Here is a 27,703-nt window from a genome sequence, read left to right on the forward strand (position 1 = left end):
GCCAGTGGGCAAGCACCGGGGTAGCCCAGCGTGCCCACAGCCCAGCTCCGATGTGGGGTGGTCCCCACCCACAGCACTCCACTGAGAGCTTTGGTCGATCTGGGCATCGCCCATGAGCCCCGTGTGGGCCTCCCTCAGCCTGTCCTCGGTTGCTCCTGCTACAGTTCCATTTACTTCTCTGCCTGGTCCTGGTGAGCATTAAAATAGAAACAAAGCCCAGTTTTGCTCCATTAATTCCCCAAAGTTCTCGTCTCTCTCCCCGGTTCCTTTCTGGAGGCAGCACTGGATACAGCCTGGAGCTCCATACGCTGCTTAGGAGCAACGAGCACAGAGCAATGATTAACACAAGCTCGTGCACGCACCGCAACTCCATCTTCTGTGCGCCGAGCGCCAATTCTTCCACAGCCGTCTGCCCTTTTTGGCTCCCGGTCTGCTTTTGATCCTCTCTAATCCCATTTATATTTCTGTGTGGAAGTCACAGGCTGGTATGAACCGTGATGTGTCTGGCAAATGCTTAACTCACCAGCTCGTGTAGGGGAGGTCGTATCCCCCACTCAACGTAGCCCAGTTCCACCCCGTGTGTAACAGAGACACCGGGCCAGGGAGGAGTCAGGAATTCACGTTACAAAATCAAGCTTGGATCGATCAGATGGAGAAATCAATACCGCAGCCAACAATACTGCTGGTTAACTCCGTGTAGGATTTAACATTTTTTTTTGTTTGTTTTTTGTTTGTTTGTTTTTTTTCATACACCTATGTGAAAACAGCTTTGAGGAGGAACTAGAAGTTTTCAGAGCGTGGAGAAGCTGTTGGAAATTTCAGCTGACGCTCGAGAAAGGCTCGGAAATTATTAGGGCCAGGGAAACAAGCGAACTAAAAGGGTGATTCTCCTAAATCACTTGGCAGTAAAACAACAAACACTTCAGTGCTGTTGAGGCCACTCAGCATCCCATCAGGATTATAACGAGGTGATTCAGAGCTGTCCCACTGTGGTTCCAGGCTTTCTGTGAGCCAGAAGAGGCAACCCAACCCCAAGTTCACCCTCGGCGTTTCAGCAGGCTTCACAGCGGTGACAAGCACAGGAACTGCAAACAGCGGCCATTCCAGCGCCAGAGCGAACTCCTTGAGGACAAAGTGCGGTCACATTCTGCCCCCGGTCCCCCCCGCGAGGCACCACACACCGTGCCGGGGAGCAGGGAAGGCTGCTGCGTGACCCCAGCCACCACAGCCCCAGCGCTGAACCAGCCCAACCACGATTTCAGACCCTCACTGCTTCTCATTCACTCGCATCTGCATTATTATTTTTTTGCATTACCCCTTACCCTCCTCCCCAACACACTGAAGGGCTTCTCCATACATTTGTGTGTACACGTGTGTGCACGCCCCCAAAAACCCGCTGAGATACCCACCAAGTTATGCCATTAGCTTTACAGGCTGCTGGCTGTCATCATTGCTGATGTTCCTCCACAAGGCCCCAGGCGTGGTTGTTCTTCCCCCCCCCGTTTCTGGCACGGGGAATCCACTCACCCATCGCCAGGTTCCCCATTTTCTGGTATGGGTTTTGGCCAAAAAGGCCTTTTCCCCACTGCCATTTCTTTGCCAGCACACACGGAGGAAGGGAAGAGGCCCCATCTGGGGAAGGGAGCTGGTCGAGAGCTGACAGACGGATGGCCACCACCTCCTGCAGACACGCCAGGACAGAGGTAAGCTCAGTTTTGCCAAAAGCATTTCCCACAGTCCCAGCCATGCAAATTTTATCGTTGTTGTTTTTTCCCCTTTCTTGAAGGCATCTGTCCTAAAACACATACACTGAGGTCCCAAGAAGAAAGACAACTGCCCTGAGGTAAAGGCAGCCTCTGCTGCTCCCATCCCAGAGAGGGATGGACAGACGGACACACACACACACGGGCATTAAGGGATTTCAGACCCCTCTGAGCTATCGGGATTGGGATCGGCACAGTCAGCAGACAGTGGAATGAGCCGTTCCTGCCCTGGCGCGTTCTGCATTACCACAAAACGCCTCCTAGCTATTCACTTTCCTGAGCACCAGCAGGTTGCGAGATTCTTACAGCAATAGGAATCGTCTACCCTCTTCTCAGCTGGTACCGGCATTAGCACAGCTGCTGTCAGACTTCAAGTCATGTTTTTCTTTAGCAAAACTATTTCATAAAGATTTACTCAGAAAGTTACTAAATTTCACCCAGGACAGGTACCCCTAAAAAAAAAAATACAAGTATCCCTGAATTCAGGTGTGGCATTGGAGAAGAAACACACGGGACAAGAAAATTTCACGTCTTCATGGAAGAAGGATTTACTGTACAGCAGAAACACCAAGGCACTGGTGCTTGGAGTGGAAGCAGAGCTCTTCCTAGTTTCACAAGTTGCCCTGGTGGTGTGCCTGCGGCACTCAGCACTTGAGCCTCTCCTTCGATAAAACCAAGTATCAGCTCTGGAAGGAGAGGCTCAGGGACAGAAGGGTTATGCCAAACAGAGAATCTGACCTCCAACACAAGTTTTGAGAGACTTCAGGGCACACAGATAATTAGCTGGAGACACTACAGAAATAAATAGGTAGAGCATCTAGTGCCCCTGGCCAGCGCTCACGTGAGAGAAGGGCTGAACTGGGCTCACTGCTGGTCAGAGAGCCGAGTAACCACGGTCCTTGCCCGTGATGAAGAGGCCAGGAAGAGCAGCAGGTCAGATGCAGAAAACTGTCCCAGCTGCCGCTCAAAGCACCAGGTTCTCCGTTAATCTTGGTCACGGCCCATTTTGCCCGTCAGTCTCCGTCGCTGAGTCTTGGTGGTTCGCCTCATGGCGGGTTTCTTGATTTTCTGGTGTGGACCTTGCCCACGTTGGGGTCGCTTTCCTTTTGACTTCTTCCGGCTGTGCATGTGCAGCGTGGCGGTAAGAGCAGAGATCCTGGGCAGGGCAAGAAAAGAGAAATATTTGGGGACCGACGTCTACAGGAGCAAGGCAACACCACAACGATAGCAGGACAGCCCTGCGTGGCCCAGCAGGAATGGACACTAGCAACTGCATGCCCCAGGGGAACTCTACTGTGCCAGGCATCATCCTGAGAGGGCAGAAAACTTGCCATCTACAAGTGCAGTAACAACCAAAACGAACTTTTTGAGCAGAGGGCAGCCCAGCCATCACAGAGTTAAGTAACTCTCCGCAACCCCAAAGCAGCTGTAAAGCCTGGATACTCAAAAATGTGGAGAATGCCAAAGCTTTAAGCTTTAGGGTCATTTGACCTTCATCCTAGGGACAAACTCTGTACCCTGCAACACACCCTTCCCTGCATTATCTGACAGGGAGGAGGACAAGACAAACAGTTCAGGGCAAAGCCCACCCTCCAGCACATCCTCCTCCTGCTGCTGTCATCAGAGATCAGTGTGATAGGAACAGAGTGTCCCAGGCAGGCTTGCGCTCTGCCAGTGCCCTCTGCTGGCTCCTGCCCACCGGCACCCTAGAAGCACAGCATCCCCTCCGGCAACAAGATCCTCCCGGATCAGCTCACAGAGCCTAGCAGCAAGAAGTTGAATGAATTTATACGTACTTTTCAGACAGGAGGGGGTTTCTGGACTTCTTGGGCACTGTTCTTGCAGGCTTGTTCACCACTTCTTCTCCATTCTCTTCTCCTGAACCATCATTTTTTCCCTTTAAAAGGAAAAAAACAGCAACCAAAAAAATCCTATTAAAACAGGCAGTCTCATTATTCCAGTGTTTCTGCTGCCCTCTTGATTTCATCCTGTTTTGTGAAACATCAGGTTACAGGTCAAGACTTTAAATCTTAGACGGCCATTCTTCTTCAAGTCTCAAGGTTTCTTACTGGGGCCCTTCAAATAGGGACAACCAGTACGAAGTCCTACATTATTCCACCCCAAGAACCGACAACTTCAGCATGATCTTAATGGACACACAATTGAAGTCTAACCTATGAAGTGAAGGTTTCAGCTTTCTTTTCCTTAAAATAATACTAAAACCTCGTTACAATAGATTTTCATTTTAGAAGATGCCCTTATAAGTATAAAAGGCTAACTGCTCAACACAGACAGTTTGCCAAAGATTAAACCCAGCCACAAAGATCAGAAGGATCATGTCAACTTGTGCCATAAAGCCTTTATGAAACAAACATGAGATCTCAGTTAATATCTGTTCCGAAAATAGAAATGACCACAACCAGAATCAAATGGTTTCTTTATTTGTGGTCCAAGCATAGGATCACAGAGGGCAAAATCCCTCCTCACCCCAGCAGTAATTTTTCCTGGACAGGTCACAGGAAAGACACGCAGGACAGTCCATGCAGTGAAGCCTATATTCTCTCACTGCTTGTGTTGTACCTGCTTTGAAAATAGTATGTTCTCCCCATCCACCTCTGTGGCACCTTCTACTAACACAAGGTCAATTAACAAAGGACTCCAGGGTGGTTTGGAGCGAGGTGTTCAAGTACAACACTTCTCCACAAACACTGGGCCACTAAAGAGGAAGAAATGTGAAAATTATTAGTTTCCTTTTTCATCCATGCTCCCAGCCAGCTGCAAGTCTGGCCATTCCTACCTAGTCAGCCCCAAGAACATTTAAGGCTAATGTAATGAGAGAGGCAGCAAGAGGCTGTACCTCAGGGGTGGTCAGTCCCAGCTGGCGTGCGCCTGAGAGGTCCAGGTCACTGATGGTGGTCACCGTTACAATGTGGTTTGGGTGGTCGATGTTCACTGACTCTGTCCGTGAGGTTACCAAGTGCTCCAGCTCATCAAACTCTTCTGGGGAGACAAAAAAAAAAAAACACTACACAATGCAAAGCACTCAGCTTTCCAGAAGGTGCACACACACATTCGTGCACATCACATTGGAGGGGAAGACCCACACAGACTGCTGCCCAGCTTCTTGAGGAGGTTTAAGAGGAGTGATGTGCCATCCCTGTGGGGCAGCACTGCTACTCCAGCTGTGATTTCTCTGCCACGGAGGCAGACAACTAGCCTCCTGGCATGTTTGGTGCCTCTCCAGTTCCTCACAGGCTCCTCTGACACCCTCCCTGCTGTGACAGAGCCCAAATCCTGCGCCCAAAGAGCACGTACCGAGCGCTTCCTCCCTCTCGCTCAGCATCTTCAGGTACTCCTTGTGCCGCTGAGGGAGGAAAACAAGTCACTGCAGCACCCCTGCTACACCAAATGCCCGTCCCATCCCAATTCCTCGCTCGGGAGGACCCTTTTCTCCCCACAAGCGAGACAGGGGGAACCCGAGGGCCCCAGCGAGCAGTCGCTGCCTGCCTGCCCCACAGCCGGGGCTCCCTCTGCCATGGCGGGGGGGGCTTCTCCTCAGAGGGCTGGGGGGGGCTATACCTCCTCCTTCATCTTCCTCTGCTCCTCCTTCAGCTTCTTCTTGATCTCCTCCAGGGCCACCTTCCTCCGCTCCACCTTCCGTTTGTGGAAGCCGGTCAGGTACTCCCTGGAAGAGAGGAAACCTTCAGCTTCCAGCGCCTCCCCCCAGACCCGAGGGGGTACTTCCCCGGCGCTCCCGCCCGCTCTCACCTCCGCCTCTCCTCATCGAAAGTCACCACCAGCCGTGAAGCCGCTGCCCCGGGCCCCTTCTTCTTCTTCTTACGGCCCATGGCTGCCCCACGCGGCTCCTTCCGCCGCCCGCCCCTTCCGTCGCCTCCCGGCCGTGAGGGGCGGTGCGGCGCGACATGGCGGAGGCGTTCCCCAGCCCGGCCCGGCCCCGCCCGCCATTTTGTGCCTCCGCCGCCGCGTGTGATGGGGGCCGGCTGCGGGGACCGGTGTGTGTCCCCTCGGTGTGCCATTGCACGCTTCCTTCCCCTGGGATGGGAGCAGGAGAGGGGAGCTGTCATCGTGGGCCTCGCTGGTGTCACCCGCCAGCTCCTGAGGCGAGCAGGAGGCTTCTTCAGGCTTTGGTGCCTCCAGCTCATGCTCCTCTTCGGGGCATTCCCAGCAAAGTTGTTAAAGAGCTCTTGTTGTGCTGCCTTGTGCGGCTGGTGTGGTATGTGCTCCATCCCCGTGAAGCTTGCTCAGTGTTTCACTTCCATGTCTCTATAATAAAGGTCTGAAAGGATTTCAAGGTGCCTTCATTGTTTGGTGTCAGCGGCACGCGTACCGCTCCTCTTAGCCTTGGGGAGGTGAGCGTGAGGATGGGTTTCAGCTCTGAGGCTGAGCCTTCAGGATGCAGGACCTGTCTGAGCAGCCACAGAATCATAAAGGTTGGAAATGACCTTCAATACCATGTGGTCCAACCATCCCCCTACTACCAACGTCACCCACTAAACCATGTCCCTAAGCACCATGTCCAACCTTTCCTTGAACACCCCCAGGGACGGTGACTCCACCACCTCCCTGGGCAACCCATTCCAATGCCTGACTGCTCTTTCTGAGAAGAAATGTCTCATAATTTCCAACCTAAACCTCCACTGGTGCAACTTGAGGACATTACCACTAGTTATCTGCAAGAAGGGGCTGACCTCCAGTTCCCCACAACTTCCTTTTAGGTAGTTGCAGGGAGCAATAAGGCCATGGCAGGAGAGGTCCCAGCACCAGCTGGTGGTGGCGAGGGGATGGCCACCTTCCTCATTGCTAACTGGGGTGACTTTTGCTGAACTTTTGAACCTCTTTTGACCTCTAGTCCTTCCCTTAAAAATGGGTGTAAGGCTTGCGTGGTGGCCAGCTGACTTTATGGGAGCTTCCCAAGTGCTGTTGGGTCAGGGACAGAACCAGCCCCAAGCCCACAGAGTGTGACAAGTCCCGACATGGCCCGGCAGCCGCTTGTCCCAAGCCGCCTTGCCTTTATCAGCTCGCTGTCTGCTTGCTCTTTTTTCCTGGGTTGTCCTCTGCCCAGCAGAAATGCAGAAAAACCAGTTCTGTGGTTAATTGCTGCACTTCCCTCCACGCCCATGGGGCAGGCTGCCTCCTCCTCCTCCTTCTCCTCCTCTTCTCTCACTGCCTGGGTGCACTTCAGCCTCCAGCCTCTTTACACCAGCCTGCGCCCTGCCGGCTCAGGTGCAGCCAGGCCTCCGCGCTCCGTCCATTAACCTCACGGCTTCTCCTGCCTCCCTCCTCCCCTTCCTTCTGCCAGCCCTTCTGGCGCTCTGGTGGCCCCTTCTCCCTTGGGGTGGACTGCAGGTGCAAGAAGACCCAGGCACCTGCCCTGCCCGGAGGCAGGGGTGGCATTCAGATACAATGGCTGGAGGTGAAAAGAGCATGAAGGCCCTGAGGGAGGTGTGGAGAAGAGCAGAAAACTCTTTGTGCGCAGACTGTGGGAAGCCAGGTGAGTTGCCGAGGGTTGCTGGAGGACAGGTCAGAGGCAGGACTTGGTCTCTTGGTCTCGTCCTGGCCTGGCGGCGCTTTGGAGCAGCCTGCAGAAGGAGGAGTGTGAGCAGGGGAAGGGGGGATGCTGGGAGGGCATTTGTTGGGAGCTGTGCAATGCCCTGCAGCTCTTGTGGTGTGGGCTGGTCCAGACTGAAGAGGACCCCAGAGATGTGATAGCAAGGGAGGAGGAAGGAGTTGCAGCACTGGTGGGAAGGACAGGGACACAGCAGTGCCAGAGGAGCAGGGGCTGTGCAGCTGCAGCACTGTGGGTTGCAGTCATGGTGGATCTCAGATACAAATCAAGGTCATGCCCAGTCAGGACCCGACAGGAAAGCTCCCAGTGAAAGCCTAACTGCTCCACAAAGAAGGCGTGATTCAGGAGAGCACGGTCTTTTCCGTGACTCAGCGCTGAACTGACAACCTTCCGCAGGCGCCTGGGAGATTTCTTTCACTGAAGAGCTTGTCCCCTTGAAAGGGTACCGCTCTGAGGTTCTACAAGCGCTGCTACAAAATGCCCATTGTACTCCTCCCAAAAGGGGCATGTGGGTTGTACCACCCAAGCCAAAGTAAAACTGGGCTAATTGATACCATTTTACCATCTTAAATTTTCCCTGGATGACTTTGGTTTTAAGGTTGCTTTTCACTTCCTGAGCTAAATACTGTTGTGGGTTTGCTGTGTTGCACTAAACAGCTCCTGGAGTCTTTTCGCAGAGGTGGTTGCATTTTTGTCTCAGATGATTCTTTACCCAAAGGGAGTTTGCAGAGCACTTTGAAGTTTTACAAGGTTCAAGTCAACAGAGATTCAGATTAAGCAGTTGAAGCAGGGGGAATGAGGCAATATTAACAATGCTTTTTCCACACAGACATCTGTACCTTGGGTTAATTAATCCACCCAGGTGAAACCATAGTCATAAACCTCTCTCTGTTTCTCACGGATATGTTCTGAGTTGAGACGTTTTCCTTGGGGGAATTTACCACTTCTAGTCATACCCATTTATACCCTCAGATCCTGACTGGGCATCCTCTACCTTGGGTGTCTTTATATGCCTCAGCTGCTCAGGAATTCACCGCAACATCCCTAGCATCAGCAAAGTCAAATCCTTGAAGATGGACCACTGGGATGATGCTCAGGTGCAGGTGAGATTTTTATCCCGTCGGTATGTCAGGTAGGTTGGGTCTAGTCTGTACACTAGCGCTTCTTTTGGCCTTTGGCCAAATCAGGCCTTTGGCCTCACAGAGTTGGAGATTAATGTGGTAAGTAGTCACTTTTCTAGTGCTCTGGATACACAAGTGGAGATAATTCCTCTTAACTCACTGGGAGAGGGAAGATGCACTTGCCTTTATGTGTCTCCCCATTTCCTGTTACTTTGTGGCTGACACAGATTTCTTGCAGTGTGTCACGCCAAGGTTCAGTGTTTTTTATCATTCATGGTTACTCATTTCCTACTCACCCGCTCCATCCTGGCTCATTGTCTTCTCCTGGTTTCAACAATGAGAAGGGAAAATCTTGGACAATTCCATGCTCTGAGAAGAGTTTTGAGATACGGTGTGACCTCTTGAGAATAATGACACTTCTGTGGACTTGACCTCTTCCTGTTACCTCCTGTTCGTTGACCTCTTCCCCCCTTGACCCCATTAATTTTCAGGGGACTGACAAAATTTTCCAGAGATCCAAGGAAAATAATCTGTATCTTGCTGCTCTTTGGAGAGGAGCAAAGAGGTTTGGAAAGTCAGAGCTGTTGTTAAACACAGTCTCTCCAGCAAATCCACTGAATTGACACCACAGAATTGACATTCGAGGCATTCTGTTGGTCTAGGTGCAATCAGTGTAATTTCAGAGAACAGACAAGTCCTTTGAGACCCGCCTTTCTGTAGTCAGACTTTGCAGGGATGTTGCAAAGGAGGGAAATGAGTGTGGTCCATGAGAGCTCAATGCATACCTCGCCTTGTAATAGATAAGAAAAAGGCCTGACATGAGTCTGCATCAAAGGGAAGGCACTAACTCTCTGTCTAACTCTGCAGTTTCTGGCCAAGCATGGGAATGCTGTGACTAAAGCCACTTACGAAGCTCACATCCCTATTTACTATTACCAGCCAACCTACAATGACTGCCAGTAAGTTGCTGCATATAAAAGAAAAGGGGAAGGGCAGTTTTGGGTTCCTCCGGTTCATTTCTCAGCTACCTGTCACCTCTCCCTACAGAGTGCTGAGAGAACAGTGGATACGGGCCAAATATGAACGCAAAGAGTTCACTGAGCCAGGAAAACAGCTGCCGTATACCGATGGTAAGGGCACAGCTTCAAAATGTCCTCCTTGTTGCCTTTACAGGAAGCTTTTGAGTGTTATGAGGACAAAGCGCATTGTGTCAGTGTTGCAAATCCCACAAGGACTCCTGAGAACCTGCCTGATATTTACAAAGCATGGCTTGGGGAGAGTTTAAATTGTGGACAGTGTAGGTTTGCACTGTCGTAGGTTGCTTCCAAGTGTTTTATTACCAGCTGGCATTGTTCAAAGGCATTTGCTGTGCTGGTGGAGTCAGAGCTCTGCAATAAGGAATGTCTGTCCTGCTGCGTGCCACCCCCTTCAGCCACAGCAGTTGTCTCTGAAATGTCACTGCCAGTGTTGTGACACAAAGAGTAGGAGCCTAAGGGCCTGCAGAAACAAATGGGAAGAGCTCTGGTTCCACGCCAGCTGTCTGCATGGGCCAGGGCTGTGGTGTTCACAGGAGAGGCGGCTCTCACACTGGCAGAGGCAGTTGTAGGAACCAGCCTAGGAGGTGGGAAGCATCGCATGCTCTATCCCAGGGTGTGGCTGGGACCCCTGGCTGAATACAACTCTCTGATGCCTGTGGAGGGGTGCTTTTAAAACTGACTTTTCTGTTCCTAGGGGTGAAGGAAGGCATCCTCTGGAAGCGAGGCCGAGACAATGGACAGTTCCTACCCCGCAAGTTCCTCTTGTCTGAGAGAGAGGGATGCCTGAAGTATTTCACCAAGCAGGATGTGAGCATGGTGGTCAACTCCCACCTCATTGCATATTCCACCCGGGGCAGTGGTGTCATGGAGATGTGTCTCTCTCTTATGTGTGCTTCTGAGGTTTCCTTACTCACCCAGGCCAGGGATGATAAAAGAGAGACGTGTCATAGAGGAGGGGTTCCCTTGCAACTCTCAGGGTGACGTTTCCCCCACATCTTCATTTTGTGTTCTCCTACATCCTTCCCTCTTCAACAGTACTTCTGCTGGTGACAAGGCAGAAATGGCACTTCCATGACACTCCCCCTTCCTTGTCTTACTGGTGAATCTCAGGGTACAGGACTGACATACAATCCTACTGTTGATTAAAGGGATGATCTTTCACTTCACCCCATCCATCTTCCTGTCTGTGCAATCCTGCACCATCCCTGGAACCAGCCTCACCCTACTGTGAACTAAGTTGCCAAAAACCTGTTGTTTTGTTTCGAGTAGGGCTACTTTTCCTCTTGTTTACTTCCCTGAAATGAATGTGGCAAGTACTAGTAGACTGTTGCAGGGGAGGAAATGGCTTGGGGTAGGGAGGAGCAGGAGTGGGGTCTTTCCTTTTGGAGTCTGTTAGCCTTTAGACTGGATCAGCTGTAAAGTCAGACGTGCTTTCAGCGTCTCGCTGGCAGTTCCAGAGTAGGCATGGCTCAAATCTAAATTGGAGGGGCTGAGCCACTGTTTGGGCTTGAGCACGCCACACAGTGAAGGGGGTGTGTACTACAGCAATTTTGATGGGAAGGGGGCAGTTAATGCCTTTTCACACCCTCTGGCCCTGCCTTACTTCACTAACTCAGTACCTTAGATCTCTTTCCCACTAGGATTGCTCATGCATGATCAATGCCTTTCTGTTCCCAGTCCAAAGAACCCAAAATCAGTGTCAAAATAGATGTCATCAATGCTACGTTCCAACCAGCGAAGATTGGGAATCCCAACGGGCTGCAGATCACCTATCTCAAAGACAACAAGACTCGGAATATATTTGTGTACCACAAAAGTGGAAAGGTATCTTGGTTTAGTATCAAACGCTGCAAAACAATTGAGCTGACTGGAAAAACTGCGGGTTATGAGTGGTATGAGGTATGGGTAGGATGGCGTGCGTGTCTGCGAGTTGCTGTAGGAAAACAGGTTGAGGGTTCTGGCACTGTGCTTGCGTGTCTGTGAGAGTTTTGCGGCAGGGAGCGGGGCAGGAGCACCGGCTGAGTGGGTTTGTGTGGGAGGAGCTGCCGCAGAAGATGTGCAGATGTGCTGGCTGTGCGTGTGTGAGGGAGATGCTGTAGGGCCTGCGGAGGGCGAGCTAGCTGTGTTTGCAGCTGACATAGGGTTGGGTGCAGCTGGGTGAGTTTGGGTGGCTCACTGTTGCTCTAAGCTTTTTGTTCTGTTCTGTTTCGTTTTCAGGAGGTAGTGGACTGGTTCAATGCCATTCGCTCTGTGCAGTTCCATTACCTGAAGGTAGCATTTCCCATAGCCAGTGATAATGAGGTAAGGCAGCACTGGAGCATAGTGCTGAATTTCTTGCTGGCACTCAGTTACTCTGATAAAAGAGCCCATTAGTTATTGTTAGAGCCCTAGACACAGAAGTAGAAATTGCAGTATGTCGGTAGAAGGATGAGAAGGTGTGCGTACAAATGCTTAGGATGGCCAGAGAACAGCCACTCTCTGCTATTTCAAGGCATGTTGCAAACAGAAGTGACTCGTGGCTAGGCAGTTCTGCAAACATGAATTTAAGAGGGAGGTAAATTTGGGCAAAGAGAAGGAAGGGTATGAGTTTGAAGATGAATAGCAAAGACACATGGCTGAGTGAATGTTACTCTCACCTTTTTGTCAGATTAAAAGCCGGCTGACGAGAAACTTCCTGAAGGAGGGATACATGGAGAAGACAGGTCCCAAGGTGAGCTGAGATGGGAGAAGAAAACTAGCAGGGACTTGCCAGAGAGCCAGTGACTTTCCCTACTCCATCGTTTTTTCTCCTGTTGTTTCCCCACTCCCCCCTACTCTTTAGACACTAATGGGATCAGGGTGTGTGCAATCAAGGGAGAGGAAAATAAAAGGAAAGGGAAGGACATATGTGAAAGTAGATGAAACCAGACACGCTGCTTTCTCCCAGAACAACCGATCTCTCTGAATGTGTCTGTGTGTGCATGACTTTACAGGTATTCTATACAGAATCTAGATTTCTCCTGTCTCAACTCTGGGGTCCTTCACAGAAGTCCAAGAGTTAGGGTCAACAGTTGGGACTGGAAAACTGGTCACTGATCCCCACTTGCAGCTCGGAAGGGGAGAGAGGGAGGTTGCTGTTAAGGCAGGGACTTGATTCAAGTGTTTGGGATGAATTTTGGGTATCGATTTGCACAGCTCACAGCAGAGGGCACTGTCACCTTACAAATGTCACCTCTTCCCTCCACAGCAGAAAGAGGCTTTTAAGAAGCGCTGGTTCACGCTGGATCACCGCAGGCTCATGTACTTCAAGGACCCTTTGGTGAGGGGGAGATCTGACCTTTGGCAGCTGCAGGCAACAGTGCTGAGGGCAGGGTCAAAGTGCAACCAAAGTCTTGCTTCTTTGCTTTGCTCTGTTGTAAGGGAGGCTGGCGGGTTCCCCAAAGTCCCTGAATGGACTCTAGGTCTTCCCCTTTCCATCCCACTTCATTCATCCCACACTTCATTTGTTTCACTGCCTGCAAACAATGGGAACAAGAAGGGCAAGGGTGTAAAGGCAGTGGGGGCGAGGAGAGTGACATGGTGAGTTTTCATGGAGTGACAGATGCAGCAGTTCCTCTCTTGGACCTCTTGAGGTCTACACTCCTAAATTTTCCCTTCTGTCACTGTCCTTGAGAATAGCCTTTCCCTTTTGAATCCCCTGACCACCTTCAGATCTTTTTGCTGCTGCATCCCTGGTCCTCACCCTGCCCTTAGGAGCACTGCTATTATTCGCTGGTTCTTCTTGGATTCAGTAAAACGCTCTCTTTCCCTCCTGATGTGCAGGATGCGTTTGCTAAGGGCGAGGTATTTGTGGGCAGCAGCGAGAACGGTTACAGTGTCCAAAAGGGATTGCCTGCAGGGACACAGGGCAACTTCTCTTGGCACTATGGCCTCACCATTGTCACCCCTGACCGGGAATACCTCTTCACCTGCGAGACAGAGACTGACCAGCTGGACTGGATCGCAGCCTTCACTAGTGTCATCAACCAGGCCATGACACCACAGGAATACGCAAGTAAGTGCCTGGATGATGTTTCCTTCCCCTCCTGCTGCTCCACTCCAGAGTATTGCCCTAATGCACTTCCTTTTTCCTTCACTCCAGTTGAAGCCTACTTCAAGTTTAAATCCTAGGAAGCTATGTGGAAACTTCGCTATGACTCGACTCTACCTGGTCCTCTTGGGTGGGCTGACAAGACAGGAGAAGAAATTGACATCAAAGAAACAAAGTGCTCTTGCAGCCTACCCTTTGAAGCACTTTTTTTTTTTCCCATGGACATTTCTCTTTGTTCTGGGGCCCGATTAAGCTGCTTCTTTTCAAGTCCAAGAAATTGTAAGACTGAACTCTCAGTGCTGTGATCCAACTGGATGCCAGCAGTCCTTGCCTATCGATCAGGCCTTGAACACTTGGCACTTGCTGTGGTGGACATGGGACCTCGCATCACATCTGCATTAAACTGCAAACAGCCACCTACCTTATGTAAGAAAACTTCTGCCTTGCTGGAGCTGAGGCCCAGTGGGCTGTGGGGGCTGCTGGACTGGAGGAGACAGGGGAGACAATTTCATTACAAGAAGTGGCTTCTCTGCTGGTGACAGAGATGTGAAACATCTAGTTATTTGGTCAGCTAATCTAATAGCTGATAAAGGTCACTTAAAAGATGTAATCTAACAGCCAGCTGTGAAGCCTGTTTCCTCCTGCGTGTGTGGGCTTGAAAGTTTCTTCAGACCACATTTGTTTGGAGCTCATCTTCTGACTGCTACTGAGCAGATTAAGAAACCATCTCAGAAACAGTGTTTGTGTACATGTGTGTATGTGGACAATATGTGTGTGTGTACAAAACAAAAAAGTGGTGGGAGGTGGAATATTGCCTTAGGGAAGATGCTGTGAAGGATATTCGTGTTACTGAAGTTCAGCTGCCAAATCTGAGTCGCTGTAGTCAAACCAATGGCGAGAGGTTGGCTCCTGGAGAGACCAGCCTATGGCATGTCTGCTACAGACTTCAGACTCTCTGTTGACTTTACTACTAGAGTCTAGGAATTGGTGTCTGAAGTAAAGAATATATGGGTCTCTGCTCCCTCACTCTCTGTATGTCAAAGGCCCGGCACTTGCATTCTGAGCTACACATTACATATTACGTATACTGTTATGCAGTAGAGTAGCAAGGAAGTCTCTGTGTTCATGTCCTTCTAGTAACAGACCTAACCACTAAATCAACCCATGATTCATATCTTAGAGATCATCTCTTAAAACTCTCCAGCGTGTTTCACATGCTGGAAGGACCGGCTGAGTTCTGCTGTTGGCTGTAGTATCTAATGTGTCTGCAGTTTTACACAGGCAGTGTGAGAATAGGCATGTAGGGTGCTAAGGGAAGATAAGTGGAATTAATGAGTCAACTATGATTTTAATTAGCTCCTAAATAAATTAATAAAAAATCCCATTTTAATCTATTGTAACTTCCTAAATGAGCTGAGCTGCTGGCTTCTTGAAAAAAGACAGACAATCAGAGCAAGGAGTTGTGGCTATTCAGTGCGTTTTCCAGTGTGCTTGGACTGTGAATCTTCCCATCAGAACCAACTGGGCAAAGATGTGACCCCCTCTGCTTTTCTGGTGATCCTCTCTCTCTGTGCTGAGACCACCACAACCTGTTGGGAGCACCAGCTTCTTGGATAAGAAACAGTATTACTCATCCTGCTGCTATGACACAGCAAATCTTTCCACCCAGAAGTATATTTCACTGCGGTTTTGCTGATTTCTCCCAGTTTGGAGCATGACTGACCCAGAAACTGAAGGCCATTGCAAAGCTTGTGTTCCAAAGCGAAGTGCCTTTCAGTTTTGATAATATGAAAATGGGACAGTGCATTAAAAAAAATAAAAAATAAGAAAAAGGTCAAGCCCCATCTGAACATCCTGCACATTCAGTTCTCCTCTAGAAAGGAGAGGAGAGGGACCCAGCCATGCCAAGTGCTGGCACATATAACCCAGAGGGAGGCCTCTGAAGTCACCTCCATCATTGCTATGTGTGCCATACTCCTGTGGCATGGTCATGTTGAAGCTGCTGCTGTTGCATGTAGCACATTGCTCGGGAGGTGCTTGGATCCTGCTGCAGCAAGGGCAGTTCTGCTGGGGTGCTTCCTTCTCCTATCTGCTGCTGAGATGTTGCTGCTGGAGGTAGGTGGAGGCATCTGACTCAGCCACAAAAGAGCTAATACGCTCACTGAGGATGCAAAAAAAAGTGTACCTTGAGTGATCTAAAAACCCCTGCAGACTAGCAGTAGATCAGCAGTGGCACATCTGTCTGCTTCCTGAGACAAATGTGGTTCAGATGTGGTTTATTAAAAAAAAAAAAAAGAGTGGGGCAGTGCTGGGTGCGGAAGACTTTGGGGCACAGGTGTCATACAGTGATACTCCAGTAGAAGGCAATGGTGCCTAACGCACTTCTGCTCCCTGCTCCGAGGGGAGGCAGGAGGGGAGGAGGGGAAAATCTCAGAGGAGGAGGATGGTCTTTGGGGAAAGGAAGGAAGAAGTGGGTCTAAAATACCCAGCCCTCTGAGCCTCTAGGAGCTTGATGCTGACTGGGGACAAGGGTGGAGCAGGGCCAGGTCATAGTCCGTGGGAGATGTCCTACCGTCTGGTGGTCTGTGAGGGCCTTTGCTTGCAAAACTGGGGATTAAATCCATTGTCTACACCTCAAGGGGTCCTGATGACGTTGGAAATGACTGGGGGGCAGGCCCTCTTGCCCTGGTTTAGCTAAGGGCCAGGGAGCAGTGTAGCAATCTTCGCATTTTCAGTGCTGACCCTAGTTTCCCTTCTAAAGTCACAGCACAATTCTTTTGCCTCCTGCCAGACTGGGGAGGCTTGTCTTTCAGTTATATCCTGCCTCAGAGGAGGAAAACTGGGCAAGGGGGAATGGGAAAAAGAAAGGGAGAAAAGAATGAGAAGGAAGAGAGAGCAGGAGGAAGGCACTGAAGAAGAAGGAGCGTGTCTGAAAGAAAGGAGGGAGCCATCACGGCTCCGGAGCTAGTGGCTAGCAGCCTGGTATGAACTGGGACTGTGATCACACTGGTGTGTGAAGCTGTGAGTCAGACACATTCCTGTGCAGTGGGCAAGGCGACTCTCCAGGGGTGGGTTAAGGGGGGTGGGTGGGTGTCACATCTCTCCAGCATCTGAGCTGAAAGAACAGAGGCTAGGGAGAAGGAGAAACCCACTTGTCCGTGGAGTGAGCTGTTTTTCTGCCCAGCAAACACTGGAGGAACAACAAGTGAGGAGCTGGTGAAGAGCACAGACCTTTCCTCCTGGCTGACAGCGGTTACTTTGCACCTGTCAGCCTTAAAGGGGAGGGTGGCATCCCTTCCTCAGCCTTTATTTGACGAAAACCGCCGGACGGAGCTTGTGATGGACAAGATCAGCAAAATGGACGAGATGGCTGGAGGTGAGGAATAGACTTCTCTGGAGCACCTTATGTCTGCTGAGCTCACGCCATTTATCCATTCCTGGGCTTCTCTTAAGAATATTTGTGTCTCATACAGCAAGCAGGGAGGGCAGAGAGAAGGAACAGGTCTCTCATAGCCTGATTGCTCTCCCACCCCAATCCCCAAGATGTCTTGTGACCCTGCCCTCATCAGTGTCAGGCCTGGAGAGGATCCTGCGGGTGGCGGCTTCTCGGAGGAAAGTGGCAGTGGGGGTGATGGCAGTAGTGTCCTGGGAGAGGACAGCCCGGTCACAGGGCCGCTGGGCACAGTGCTGCTGCTCATGTGCCTCGTTGGGATGGTCGGGAACATCTACACGGTGCTGGTGGCCTCCGGCAGGGTGGCGGGCCGCTCAGCGGGCTCCCTGGGGGTCTATGTGATCAACCTCGCCCTGGCCGACCTCCTGTACCTCTCCACCATCCCCTTCGTGGTCTGCACCTACTTTGCCCATGACTGGTTCTTCGGGGACGCGGGCTGTAGGATTTTGCTCAGCCTGGACCTCCTTACCATGCATGCCAGCATCTTTCTTCTGACTGCCATGAGCCTGGAGAGGTACTGGGCAGTGACCAGGCCGCTGCGGGCCAGGCGGGCCGGCAACGCTTACCGCAAGTTGGCCAGCGCCGTCCTCTGGCTCCTTGCGCTCCTGCTTACAGCTCCCATGATGGCGATGACCCAACTGCGGGAGGGGGATGGCCCCCACAAGCGCATCTGTGTCCCCACCTGGACGCCGGCAGCCTTCCGTCTCTACCTGACGGTGCTCTTCGCCACCAGCGTCCTGGTGCCCGGCATGGTGCTGGGCATCGTCTACACCCGCCTGGCCCGGGCGTACCGCTCCTCCGCCTGGCCCTTGGGGCTGCCGGCGGCTGGCCGGGCTCCCGCCCGGCGTCTCTCCTCCAGGATCTCTGCCATCGTGGTGGCCTACTGGGCCTGCTTCCTCCCCTTCTGGGGCTGGCAGCTGGCTGGGCTGTACTGGGGCGAGGGCCTGGGCATTGGCCCCACTGCCCAGGCCTACCTCAATTTCGGTGTCACCTGCCTGGCCTATGGCAACAGCTGCGTCAACCCCTTCCTCTACACCCTGCTGGCCAGCAGCTACCGCCGGCGCCCTGGCCGCAGCGGGTCAGGGGTGGCATGGCCCCAGGCGCCCTCCCTGGATGCCACAGGAGGCCACAGCATCCCCGTGGCTTCTGGAGAAATGTTGGGGTCCATGGGGGAAAGTGTGGGAAGCCCCAGACCTTGAGCAGTTCCCTGGGAGGGGGGTATCTCCCAGACTTTTATGAGAGTTGAGACATGAAATAAAAGTTTATTTTCTTCTGTGCTGGCTTGTGGTGTTTTCCATCCTTGTCATCAACCTGGTGCATTCCCCTTCATGCCTTGCGCTTTGTGAGGCTGCTCGAGGATGCTCATCCCCTGGCATGTGTGAGGAGTCAGTCCCAACTCTGATCCTCCGGCCCTCACGTGCTGGCCTCCACCTTGTGCAAGGCCAGGGAGTAGGTGGAAGGGAGCAGTCAGCCTCCGTATGTCTAAATTATACCACCAAGGAACTCTCACCACCCTCACCTCCTCGCTGGCAACGGACGGAGCCATAACAAAACAGGGACAACAGTGACTCACAGATTGCACAGGACCAGTGAGTCACTTCGAGAAGCAGGCACGCTAGTGGGAGACCTGATTAAAGTGCATCCTCTGGCTTGTGGCGAAACTCTCATTCAGCTTTTTTCTCCACCCACCCTCACCGAAATCTTTGAAGAGTCTTTCTGAAAAATGACTCCCAAGTACAGTTTGGAGACATTGTGGGATGTGTGAGATTGCCCTGCAGAACAGCTCAGGGAGGAGAGCATGTCTGCTTAGCTTTCAAGGTCAGTCCAGCAAAGGAAGCTACAAGGAGAGAGCTTCTCTGTGTGTCCTTCATCATAGTTTATGAAAGGGCCTGTCCCCAGCACTGTGACCCTACTGTGGTCAAGGAGATCCCCAACCCTCTGTCCTACTGAATGTACCCCAGGCTGGGACAATGCCACTACATGAACTGGGCCAGGTCTCTTGCCTTGAGACCATCTAGCCCAGCATGGCTCACTTCCACACAGCTAAACTCTCTTCTCATCCCCAGAAAATTTGGCCTCATCCATATCACCACACTGGAAGAGTACCCAGGCTACACTGTCCCCCAGCTGTGCACAGGGTGGCAATGCCAGATGCTGCGTTTCCTATTACAGATGTAGCCCTAAAGAACAGGATGCGATAGTCCAGAGCAACCTGCCTTTGAGTAACATGAGGTTCCAAGAGAGGTCCAGCTGCAGAGTCTCAGCCTGGTTTTACTCCCCAAATGTTCCTGCCTCCCATCCTAAAAGCCCATCTCAAGCCCTTCTCCAACTTGCCTCTCTCCTGTTCTCCAGCCCCAATTCCTAGCGGCCAAGGCTCACTCTGCATGGGTACCTGAGACACAGGACCTGGCAGATCCTCATGAATTATGGAGCAAGAACGAGAGGTGCTGCTGCCTTAGGAACAAGCTCCCGTGCACCAGCTGCTCTGCAACTGCCTAATGGGAGGAATCAGCCTGGCCAAGCCTGCAGGGCACCCATGCAGGACATCAGATTGTCTTTCACATTGCTTGTGGCCAGCCTGGAAGTGAGGACCCAAACATTGCATGCTTCCACCCCAGCTCCACCAGGCACATCACTAGTCATTACTGCTAAATTAGCATTAGGCTAAGAGAGCACCCAAGGCAGCCGTTGGCTGATGCCTTGGGTAAGCCACAGCCCAGTGAGCAATATGCTGTAATATCAAGCACGCTTCATCTTCTTCTTCCCCTTCAGAGGCCAGCCTCAGATTAGACTGAGAAATGCTCAGGCTTATGTGGGCTAATATGTGAGTGAAGGGGTAACAGAAGTGTAGTGGAGGCATCCTCATCATTCCACACCCTAGCTGGGCTTTACTACCTCTCTAGCTCTTGTAGTACAAGAGGGCATTTGTGCTTATTCAGTAATTAGAGGGAAGGATTTGGATGAAGAGCCCACTGCAGGTTCTCCCCAGATCAGCAAGACATTCCTTTCCACTGCCCTTCCCATGCAGAAGAAAGACAAGGAGACAAGAAGGCTGTCACAAGCAGGACCAGCTCCTCCAGAGGTCTGCAAGCCAGAGGGACCCTTTCCACTTTTCTCCCCCACAGTCACCTCTGGCCACACCATACTGTTTCCTACTCAGACTCTTCCCAACATTTTTACCTTGTCTTCCCAGGCTCTTGCCCCCACCAACCTCCTCTCCACCCATGACATCAAGGGCCAAGGCTATATTTAGTTAATCTCACCCACATGTGATATGCCAGCAAAGCAGGTTATACCACTCCAAGTCCCCCAGATGACTAACCCCTATAAGCTTGCAAAAATTAGTTTGAGACCAGGTAGACCAAAACATGTTTATTGATTGCTTTTTCATATTTGAAACAGATGTGAGGGGGAGTTACTCCCAGCTGATGGACTGCAGCGTGAAGTCCCCGTGTGTATCAAAGTAATCAAAGACAGAAAGACCAAGCCGGTTGGGGAATGTGAACTGGTGGCCCGTCAGGTGGACAGTCACATCACTTGGGTTGATGCTGAAGGTGACCTGCAAAACAAAGGGAGAAGTCAGTGAAAGCTTCTGCCAAGATACTCTCAACCCTTCCCTGCTCCGCAGCATTGCTGCACCAGCCTCTGCTCTGCGAGGTGAACGTGCTCAGCAGCATAACCCGCTCTTCAGCAGCACCAGCATGCTTCTGGTGTCCCGGGTGATGCCTATTCCCTGCTCAGTTCAATAGAAACATCCCTTGGAGGTAGATGGAGCTTGTACATCTGATCCCCACCTGTCACCACTGCTCGGAGCCCTGGATGGTGGCACTGGCCAAGCAGGAGAAGCCAGCCACCTCCCAGACAGCCCTGAGCTAGCCACTGCAGTTGGGTGCCCTGTGCCAAACGCCCTCCCTTCACCACATCCCAGGTCTCACCTCTGCGGGGGCTCCCTTCTGGAAAGGGAAGACCGTCTCCCTTTGCTCCGCACCCCACTCTTCCACTTTCTTTGAGTTGCACACGATGGTGTTCACATCGCCATGAGCATCAAAGCGGGGGTTGAAGTGAAGGCCCAGGTGGGTTGAGTCCTTCCCCAGATTCATCACAAAGCTGCAGGGAAAGGAGACAGACACCGCAGTAGCACGTCACTCATTACCATGACTGCCTCCGGGTCTGCTCCCTCAAGCCCAGAGGAGGGTGTTGAAGGAGAAATCCTTTAGGAAAGCTGTGCAGTTTTGCAAAAGAGGTGGTGCTGTCAATGCGAGATACTCTCCACTAAGCTTTTAACAGGAGAAAGATTCAGTGCTTAGCCCTGAACATGGAACTACTCTGCACCCAAACCAGCTCCCAAGGAGTCAGTTGCTTGTCCCAGCTTTCCTTCCAGCCTCAAACAGTTAGTTGGGGCTGCACCCTGCTTGACAGCCACTGCCTTCTCCCAACCCTGCAGGCAGCTGAAATAATTACCATCTCATTAGCTATCCCAGAGCATCTTGCAATGGCAGTGGGAGGAAACAGCTTCCCAGCCCAGTGTCCACCTTGCCTCTAGGCCTCTTACTGAAATGAGAAGTGAGGAGGTATATTGTTTGGCAAGAGAAAGCCTAGGAGGCTTCACTCCTATGGTATCAAACTTCAAAGGCGCTGGGAAGAGCTGGAACATGTTTCCTGGAACACCACTAGTGCTGGTACAGCAGCTATGGGCTCCACCTTACTCACCAAGGGGCCCCACCAGCCACAGACCTGCGAGAGGGTTGGGGGTTGCTGCAGAGGCTTCCTTGATGGCCACAGCCATCCCTGCAGAGCTAGGAGCACTTCCCCCTCTTAGCACGCCTGCCCACTTACCATTGCTCCCCATTCCTTCCCCACCAGCACCTGAGATGTGTCACCACTGGGTGGAAGCCGATTTCAACACCCTGATACCCTCACCACTGCTGGGACCTTGCAGCCTTTCCCTTTACACCATTAAGGGAGCTGTGGCTCCAAGCATCCATGGCACCAGAGCACCCAAGATCTCCCAGTTGCTTGGGATAGGATCTTCTGCCCAAGGCACGGTTAATGGTGCCCTTGCTCCTAGGCCACCTTCATGCAGGGGAGAGGATGTTGTGACTGTCGGGTTGGTCTCGAGCCATATCTCCGTACAGATACAGCTTCAATTTCCTTCACCCTGTGCTAGAGAGGATGTGGTCATTGCCAGTTCGTGCAGCTGGGGCTTCACATCTGCTTTGGCTTAGTCCCTTGGCAGCAGAGCCACGTCTGCAAAGTACATTAGGCAATGACTCACTAGGAACTGCTGCTGTTGTTAACCCCTCTGAAAGCTGCTCCTCTCCCACCCAGGGGACAAGACTCCCTCAGTCCCCAGCAGCAGAAGCCAGCTCAGCACAGGGCTTTGGCACAGCTTACCTCTTGGCGTTGGGTGGAATCGTCCCCTTGACCGTGAGGCGCTGGCCAGGCTTGAGGCCCAAGTTGGTGCACACGGGTCCCTGGGGAAGGCAGAGACGTTAGCTCAGTACCTGCTGGCTCCCTTGCTGCGACTTGGCAGCTCTCCCCGCTGCCTCACCAGGCGGTGCAGTGCTTTGGACTGCGGGAGAGACAGGGATGCTCCCTTCCGCCAGGGTGAGGGGCATGGGACACCCTTGAGAAGTCACCCCAGTCACATGGACCATGTGCCCGATTTCCCAACCTTCCTCTTGCTGCTCTCATCAACATATCTGTGTTTCGTGGCAGTGAAGAGAGTACCTGCAAGCTCCCATCACACCCACCCTGTCCTGAACACACCCATGTGCCTTGTGGCTCTCATGACATCCCACAGAAGCCTGGCTGTGCAGGGACAGCCAGAAGTTTTGCTCCCCAGCTTCCAAGGGCCTTTTTTTTTCCCTCTCCCAGGTTTAACATTTGCAAGAGCTTTTTCCTGCTCCATGCATGCACTTTTCCCTGCTTTCTCTAGGAGAAAGAAAACACCCTGGTACTCATTTCTTAATAGCACCAGAGGCAAGAACACAAGAATGCAAGAACACAAGAATACCAAGAGGTTTACCCCCACCCCAATTTCGTTTGCAGTTGGGACACTCCCTGATTTTTTCCCCTCTCTGTCTGATGAAAGAAATCAAAGTGCAAACACTCTGCTGACATGAGTATCCCTCCAGCAGTCCTTGGTACTCACAGAACACTTCAGGAGAGCACATTTTCTTACCAGAAATAACGATTGAGTGACTCATGAAAATTGCAGCCAGGAAGCAACTGGCAAGGCTGCCCAGAAGAGGAGATGCTCAGAGAGCAATAAATCTTACCGCAGATGCTTCCCCAGAGCAGAACTGCTATAAAGCAGGTTCCCCCCGGCTTGGGAACCAACCTAGCAAGGACCCTCACCACGTTCCTCCCTAGAGGGACCCTGAAGGGAAAAACTCCCCTCCCAGAACAAGAAATAGCAGCCACCCTTCTGTAATAGATGCAGCAGGGATCCTGACTCCCCCCAGCAGCAGGCACCCAGCTCTAGCAGAGCCTCTGGCACAGGGAGAGATGAGCAGCTGGAGGAGGAACGTGCAAGCACCCTCCTGCCAAGCCAACATCTTCCCCATCGTCCTGCTCTATGAAGCAGCACCTCGGATGAAGCAGCACCCCACCCCAAAAAAAGCTGCCCCTGCAGCCCCGCTCCCTGCTCCCCATCGCTCCCTGCACTCACGCAAGACATGGTGCTGCTCTGCGGGCTGCTGCTCCTCTCCTCCAAGGTGCAAAAGTCCCAGGCAAGTAGCTCAAGGGCCCCACCCTGGCCTTTAAATAGATGGAGAGCTGAGTTGTGCCAGCCCTTTCCCCACCCGGCTCGCCAATCAGATGGAGGATGAGGAGGGAGGGGTTGGTTTTTGGGGAGGGAGGACCTGTCAGGCACGGCTGCCTCCTCCCACCCTCACCCAGGCCCCTCTCCAGGATGCTAATCCCAACACTTCCAAGCAGGCTGCCGGCTGCTCCAGGAGGAGATCCAGCCGCGTGTGACCTCCAAGCCAATGGAAAATAGTTTTACAATGAGTGTTCTGCTCTCCAAGGTTTTTATCCCACATGGAAAATGGTCAGAGGGACTGAGACTTGGCGGGAAGGGTCTGGGAGGCGGGCTGGGCTCCTCAGCTCCGCTTAAACTGGGAGCAGGAGAAATACCACGGGGGGTATACGCTGCCTCAGAAACTCTCTGCAGTCCAGGTGAAACCCCAGGAGCAGAGGACTAATGCTGGATCCAGGGTCTCCCAGCTGCACTATCAAGCCTTGCTGTCCCCCAGCTGCTGACCCAGCCCTTACCACCACCCCCTGTAGGTACTGAATCCAACGAAGGGACACCAGCCCCTATTCTGCAGAACCCCTAAGCACCCTCAAAACCATGTGCGTGTTTTTTTTTCGTGGCTGTAGGGCACAGCAAACCTGGAGGAAGCCCTCTCGGAGGGGTGGAGAGGGATCATCCAGGAATGCTCAGTGTCCTTGCACCGACTCTGGACACATCTAAGGGGCTGAGGAACAAGGGGATGGGGACAAAACGCCCCGTGATAATAAAACGTAGGGTCTACATGTCTTTTAGCTGCCTCCACGTTCCCTTTGTGGCAAGTATGACTCACCCCGAATGAAAAGATTCCTTTGGAAAAAGTTACCCAATTACTACATGGCTCAACTGTAATTATGCTGAAAGAGGAGGGGAAAAAAATCGGGCGGCGGGCCAGGCTTGTGGCTTAAAGCTTTCCTTGTCTTGCATATTTGTCTCTAAATCACAAGACGCTCTGCGATTTCCTCAAGAGGCCCAGAACAGAAACACGCTGAAACACTTTCTTCTTCCCTTTCTATGAGGCCCATCGGCTCCCCATCTGCTCAGGACGTGACAGTCCCCATCCCTCTTACCCCCATCAAGCACGACCCCAGAGGCTGTCGCTCCTGGGTACTTCTATTTGGTGCCATCGATGCCAGCAGAGGTAGCAGGGAGGAACTCCTACCTGCTGGAACTCAGGAGGGCAGGGAAAGGCTCCGGCGTTTGGCCAGGTTGCTGACCCCTCCTGCTCCACAAGTGGATGGAGTGAAGGCCAAAACGGGTCTCCTTCCCCACCTCTGAGCCGTGGGTTTCTCCACCCTGACGTGCCCGCTCCCTGCTCTGGAAAGGAGCCTCAGCGCTCAGCCCTGGAGCCTGATTCCTTCCATGGGGTGCGGGACAATGAGAAGTGCTCCATGCCAGCAGGAGAAAAGATAACTCTGCTGCAGAAGAGCCGGTCGCCTTCTGCTTGGGTTATGCGTGTGATTAAATCAGGCCCTTTCAAATGCAAGATGTCGTGAGACCGAGCTTCTGCGAAAGACCCCAGACGTCCCTTCCAAGCTGAAGAACTGCTGCTGGAGCCGTGGTCTAGCAGGCTGCAAGGGCTGGATAAGAAGAGATTGTTCTTTTGTAAGAAATGGTGGACGGAGAAGGGAATTTTCTAGATATTTGCTCACTTAGGGCTGGAGACGGGAGAGGCCACTCAAAAGGTGAAGGATAGGTCCTGTGTTTCTGGCAGCCGTGCACCGTAACCCAGCCTTAGCAGTCACCAGCCCCTTGAGTCATGCATGTCCAAGGACCTTTCTCCAAAAGCTGCTGGGAAGATTAGAGAGCAGCTCATGGATAACAGGCGACAACAAAGGAGGGAATATCACCTCAGAGGAGATGCTGGAAGGGTTGTTCACATCAAGGCATTTCAGCCTTTAGACCTGAGTCTCCCTTGGGCGGCCCATGCTTGTCTGTTGGAAGACCAGGGCGCTCTGCTGGCTTTAGAGGAGCCCTGAACTAAATGCCTGACATTAGCACAACAGGATTATCCCCTCTTGCAGTTTGGCACAGGCTCTACCAGCAGGAAAGTGGCCTATGGGGCGTCCCATTGCCTGTAGGGCTACCAGTGGGCTACCTGCACTGGCACAATGCCGTGTTGTCCTTCCTACCACTCGGTTGGAGCAGCGATAGGTGACAAAACCCAAAGCTCCAGGATCCTTATGAGGATCCAAGCTCCTTACGAGGTACGGCTGAATGCAAGGAAGGTCCCTGCCACCCGTTCCACCACAGTGAAGATGCAAAGGTGCTTGCCCGTTATTTCTGGGAGAGAACTGGCACAGGAAGGGCCGCTGTGGGTTGAGAAAGGCAGAGCCAGGCTAGTTACAGCTGGTAATCTTCACCTCCCATCACCTCAGTCCTTACCAGCGTGTGGCTGGTCAGCCACCAGGGGAATGGTTATCAGCACATTCAGTCTGCTAAGGATGGAGGCGAGGAAGATGAAGACAGGTCACAGCAGACCTTGATGGCACAGGATTGTCCTGCTCTGGGGGAGCTCAGCGGTGGTGTGGGTCTCTTCTCCTCCAGCCTTCCAGCCAGGCTCTTCCTCACCAGGAGAGCTTTCCTGCACTGCACTGCAGACCCTTCCCTTTTATTACAGGGAGAGATGCTGATCTTTATCGGATCTTGGGAAGCAAAAGGTCATCCTTATCCAAGCCAAAGGGAGTGAGCTGACCTTATGCTGTTGCTGCGAACAGTGCCCTTGGCCACGCCAAGCTCTTTGGCCATAGAGAGCCGCAGATATGGAGAAGGGAGCATTGCCTGTGGGATACTACTTCAGCAGCCCTTGAGCTCTGCTTAAGAGTGTGAGGCAGGTGGTATCTACAACTGCACCTGCTTTTTCCAGGCTGTGATGTTCCTGACAGCATGGGGCCAGGAGAAGGGAAGATGGGAGAGCCGCCTGCTGTGGCAGGGGCAGATCAAATTCATATCTACGTGAGCATGAGGCCAGAAATCATAGCAACGGGAGACCTTGCCAAGCATGTCCTGTGTTAGGAGTTGGACATCCCACTAAGGTCCTGACCCGGGGCACCTCCCCTGTGGCTCATGCTTCAGAGGCAGCCTGGCTCCTGGAGCGACTCGCTGCCCTCTCGTTAGCCCTTTCCTTGCACAATGTCCCTGTCTCCTCGCTCCTCTTTGGAAAGCGCAAATTGCCCTTGCTGGTGAGAAATCTCAGACAATCCTCAAACAATTGCTGCTGCCTCTGGGGCCTGAGATCCTCCTTTGATGCTGGCTGTGACCCCACCGTTCCTGTAGAAGGAACCAGACCCCCGTCTGTTGCTGGGTTGCCCATGGTTTTCATCGTAGCTCTTCCCTCAGAGCCTCAGCTTGATGCCAAAAGCACCTGTGCTGAGCTCTCCATGCTGAGGTGGCACCGTTCCTTGAGCTTCCAGCTTCCCTCATGGCCATCCCCACCCTTCCTAACGTCCAGGCTGTAATTCAGCTTGGGCTGAAGTGGGAAACACGATTGCTAAAGGTGAGTTTCATCACTGCGGGTAGCTTTGATTGAAGGTCTGCCTTCTGGCCTTGCTGATAGGCATTGCTATGGATCAGCATACCTGGACAGATCCTGCGTGCTGAGGGCTGGAGTCCAGCTACTACAAGCTAAGGGGTTGAGCCGACCTGCTGTGCATTGGGTTGAGCTGTTGGGTGGCTCTAACCAAGGTGGTTTGGCAGCTGCTGAAGAAATATCCTGGTCAGGCAAGCGTTTGAAGCAGAAGAAGGAAGATCTGCCCCCAAATCTGCTTATGAAGGAAGCAGTGATGGACTGGGCATCCTGAGTCATGACCTTGGAGAACTGGAGAAGGGCCTGGCCAAAAAGCCCGTGGACTACGTGAGCAAGGTCCACCTGTACACATC

At 52.3% G+C, this 27,703-nt stretch overlaps 4 protein-coding genes across 4 annotated transcripts; 2 read left to right on the forward strand and 2 right to left on the reverse strand.

Moving 5' to 3' along the window:
- Window positions 1–2,286: 2,286 nt before the first annotated feature.
- On the reverse strand, window positions 2,287–5,689 carry NOL12 (nucleolar protein 12). The gene is made up of 6 exons (XM_083820806.1): window positions 5,532–5,689; window positions 5,343–5,448; window positions 5,079–5,127; window positions 4,621–4,763; window positions 3,560–3,660; window positions 2,287–2,919 (listed from the first exon to the last, which is right to left on the reverse strand). The coding sequence occupies exons 1-6, from the start codon at window positions 5,609–5,611 to the stop codon at window positions 2,748–2,750; spliced, it is 651 nt and encodes a 216-aa protein (XP_083676932.1). The 5' UTR covers window positions 5,612–5,689; the 3' UTR covers window positions 2,287–2,747.
- Window positions 5,690–5,823: 134 nt separating this feature from the next.
- Window positions 5,824–14,961, forward strand: LOC310892683 (arf-GAP with dual PH domain-containing protein 1-like). Its single transcript, XM_083820804.1, has 11 exons — window positions 5,824–7,275; window positions 8,323–8,453; window positions 9,339–9,430; window positions 9,519–9,601; window positions 10,203–10,315; window positions 11,186–11,332; window positions 11,726–11,809; window positions 12,156–12,218; window positions 12,735–12,806; window positions 13,310–13,541; window positions 13,629–14,961. The coding sequence occupies exons 1-11, from the start codon at window positions 7,188–7,190 to the stop codon at window positions 13,655–13,657; spliced, it is 1,134 nt and encodes a 377-aa protein (XP_083676930.1). The 5' UTR covers window positions 5,824–7,187; the 3' UTR covers window positions 13,658–14,961.
- A 1,700-nt stretch (window positions 14,962–16,661) lies between these two features.
- LOC310892684 (urotensin-2 receptor-like) lies at window positions 16,662–18,532 on the forward strand. Its single transcript, XM_083820805.1, has one exon. It carries the CDS (start codon window positions 17,121–17,123, stop codon window positions 18,225–18,227), a length of 1,107 nt encoding a protein of 368 aa, XP_083676931.1. The 5' UTR covers window positions 16,662–17,120; the 3' UTR covers window positions 18,228–18,532.
- Window positions 18,533–20,385: 1,853 nt separating this feature from the next.
- LGALS1 (galectin 1) lies at window positions 20,386–23,828 on the reverse strand. The gene is made up of 4 exons (XM_083814910.1): window positions 23,702–23,828; window positions 22,423–22,502; window positions 20,964–21,135; window positions 20,386–20,587 (listed from the first exon to the last, which is right to left on the reverse strand). The coding sequence occupies exons 1-4, from the start codon at window positions 23,708–23,710 to the stop codon at window positions 20,444–20,446; spliced, it is 405 nt and encodes a 134-aa protein (XP_083671036.1). The 5' UTR covers window positions 23,711–23,828; the 3' UTR covers window positions 20,386–20,443.
- Between the last annotated feature and the right edge of the window lie 3,875 nt (window positions 23,829–27,703).

Source organism: Anser anser (genome assembly GCF_964211835.1).
Source record: "Anser anser genome assembly, chromosome: 1".
Classification (NCBI taxonomy): Eukaryota; Metazoa; Chordata; class Aves; order Anseriformes; family Anatidae; genus Anser; species Anser anser.

What these genes read in the sequence shown, in the direction of transcription:
- LOC310892684 (XM_083820805.1), top strand. Translation starts at nt 17,121, where the DNA reads ATGTCTTGTGACCCTGCCCTCATCAGTGTCAGGCCTGGAGAGGATCCT.
- LOC310892683 (XM_083820804.1), top strand. Translation starts at nt 7,188, where the DNA reads ATGGCTGGAGGTGAAAAGAGCATGAAGGCCCTGAGGGAGGTGTGGAGA. An exon ending in GGGATGATGCTCAGGTGCAG is followed by an intron (nt 8,454 to 9,338) that starts GTGAGATTTTTA and finishes CTAACTCTGCAG; the next exon opens with TTTCTGGCCAAGCATGGGAA. An exon ending in AGTATTTCACCAAGCAGGAT is followed by an intron (nt 10,316 to 11,185) that starts GTGAGCATGGTG and finishes TTCTGTTCCCAG; the next exon opens with TCCAAAGAACCCAAAATCAG.
- LGALS1 (XM_083814910.1), bottom strand. An exon ending in ATTCCACCCAACGCCAAGAG is followed by an intron (nt 21,136 to 22,422) that starts GTAAGCTGTGCC and finishes CTTTCCCTGCAG; the next exon opens with CTTTGTGATGAATCTGGGGA. An exon ending in AGAAGGGAGCCCCCGCAGAG is followed by an intron (nt 20,588 to 20,963) that starts GTGAGACCTGGG and finishes TTTGTTTTGCAG; the next exon opens with GTCACCTTCAGCATCAACCC.
- NOL12 (XM_083820806.1), bottom strand. Translation starts at nt 5,611, where the DNA reads ATGGGCCGTAAGAAGAAGAAGAAGGGGCCCGGGGCAGCGGCTTCACGG. An exon ending in AGAGGAAGATGAAGGAGGAG is followed by an intron (nt 5,128 to 5,342) that starts GTATAGCCCCCC and finishes TTCCTCCCTCAG; the next exon opens with CGGCACAAGGAGTACCTGAA. An exon ending in CGAGAGGGAGGAAGCGCTCG is followed by an intron (nt 4,764 to 5,078) that starts GTACGTGCTCTT and finishes TTGTCTCCCCAG; the next exon opens with AAGAGTTTGATGAGCTGGAG.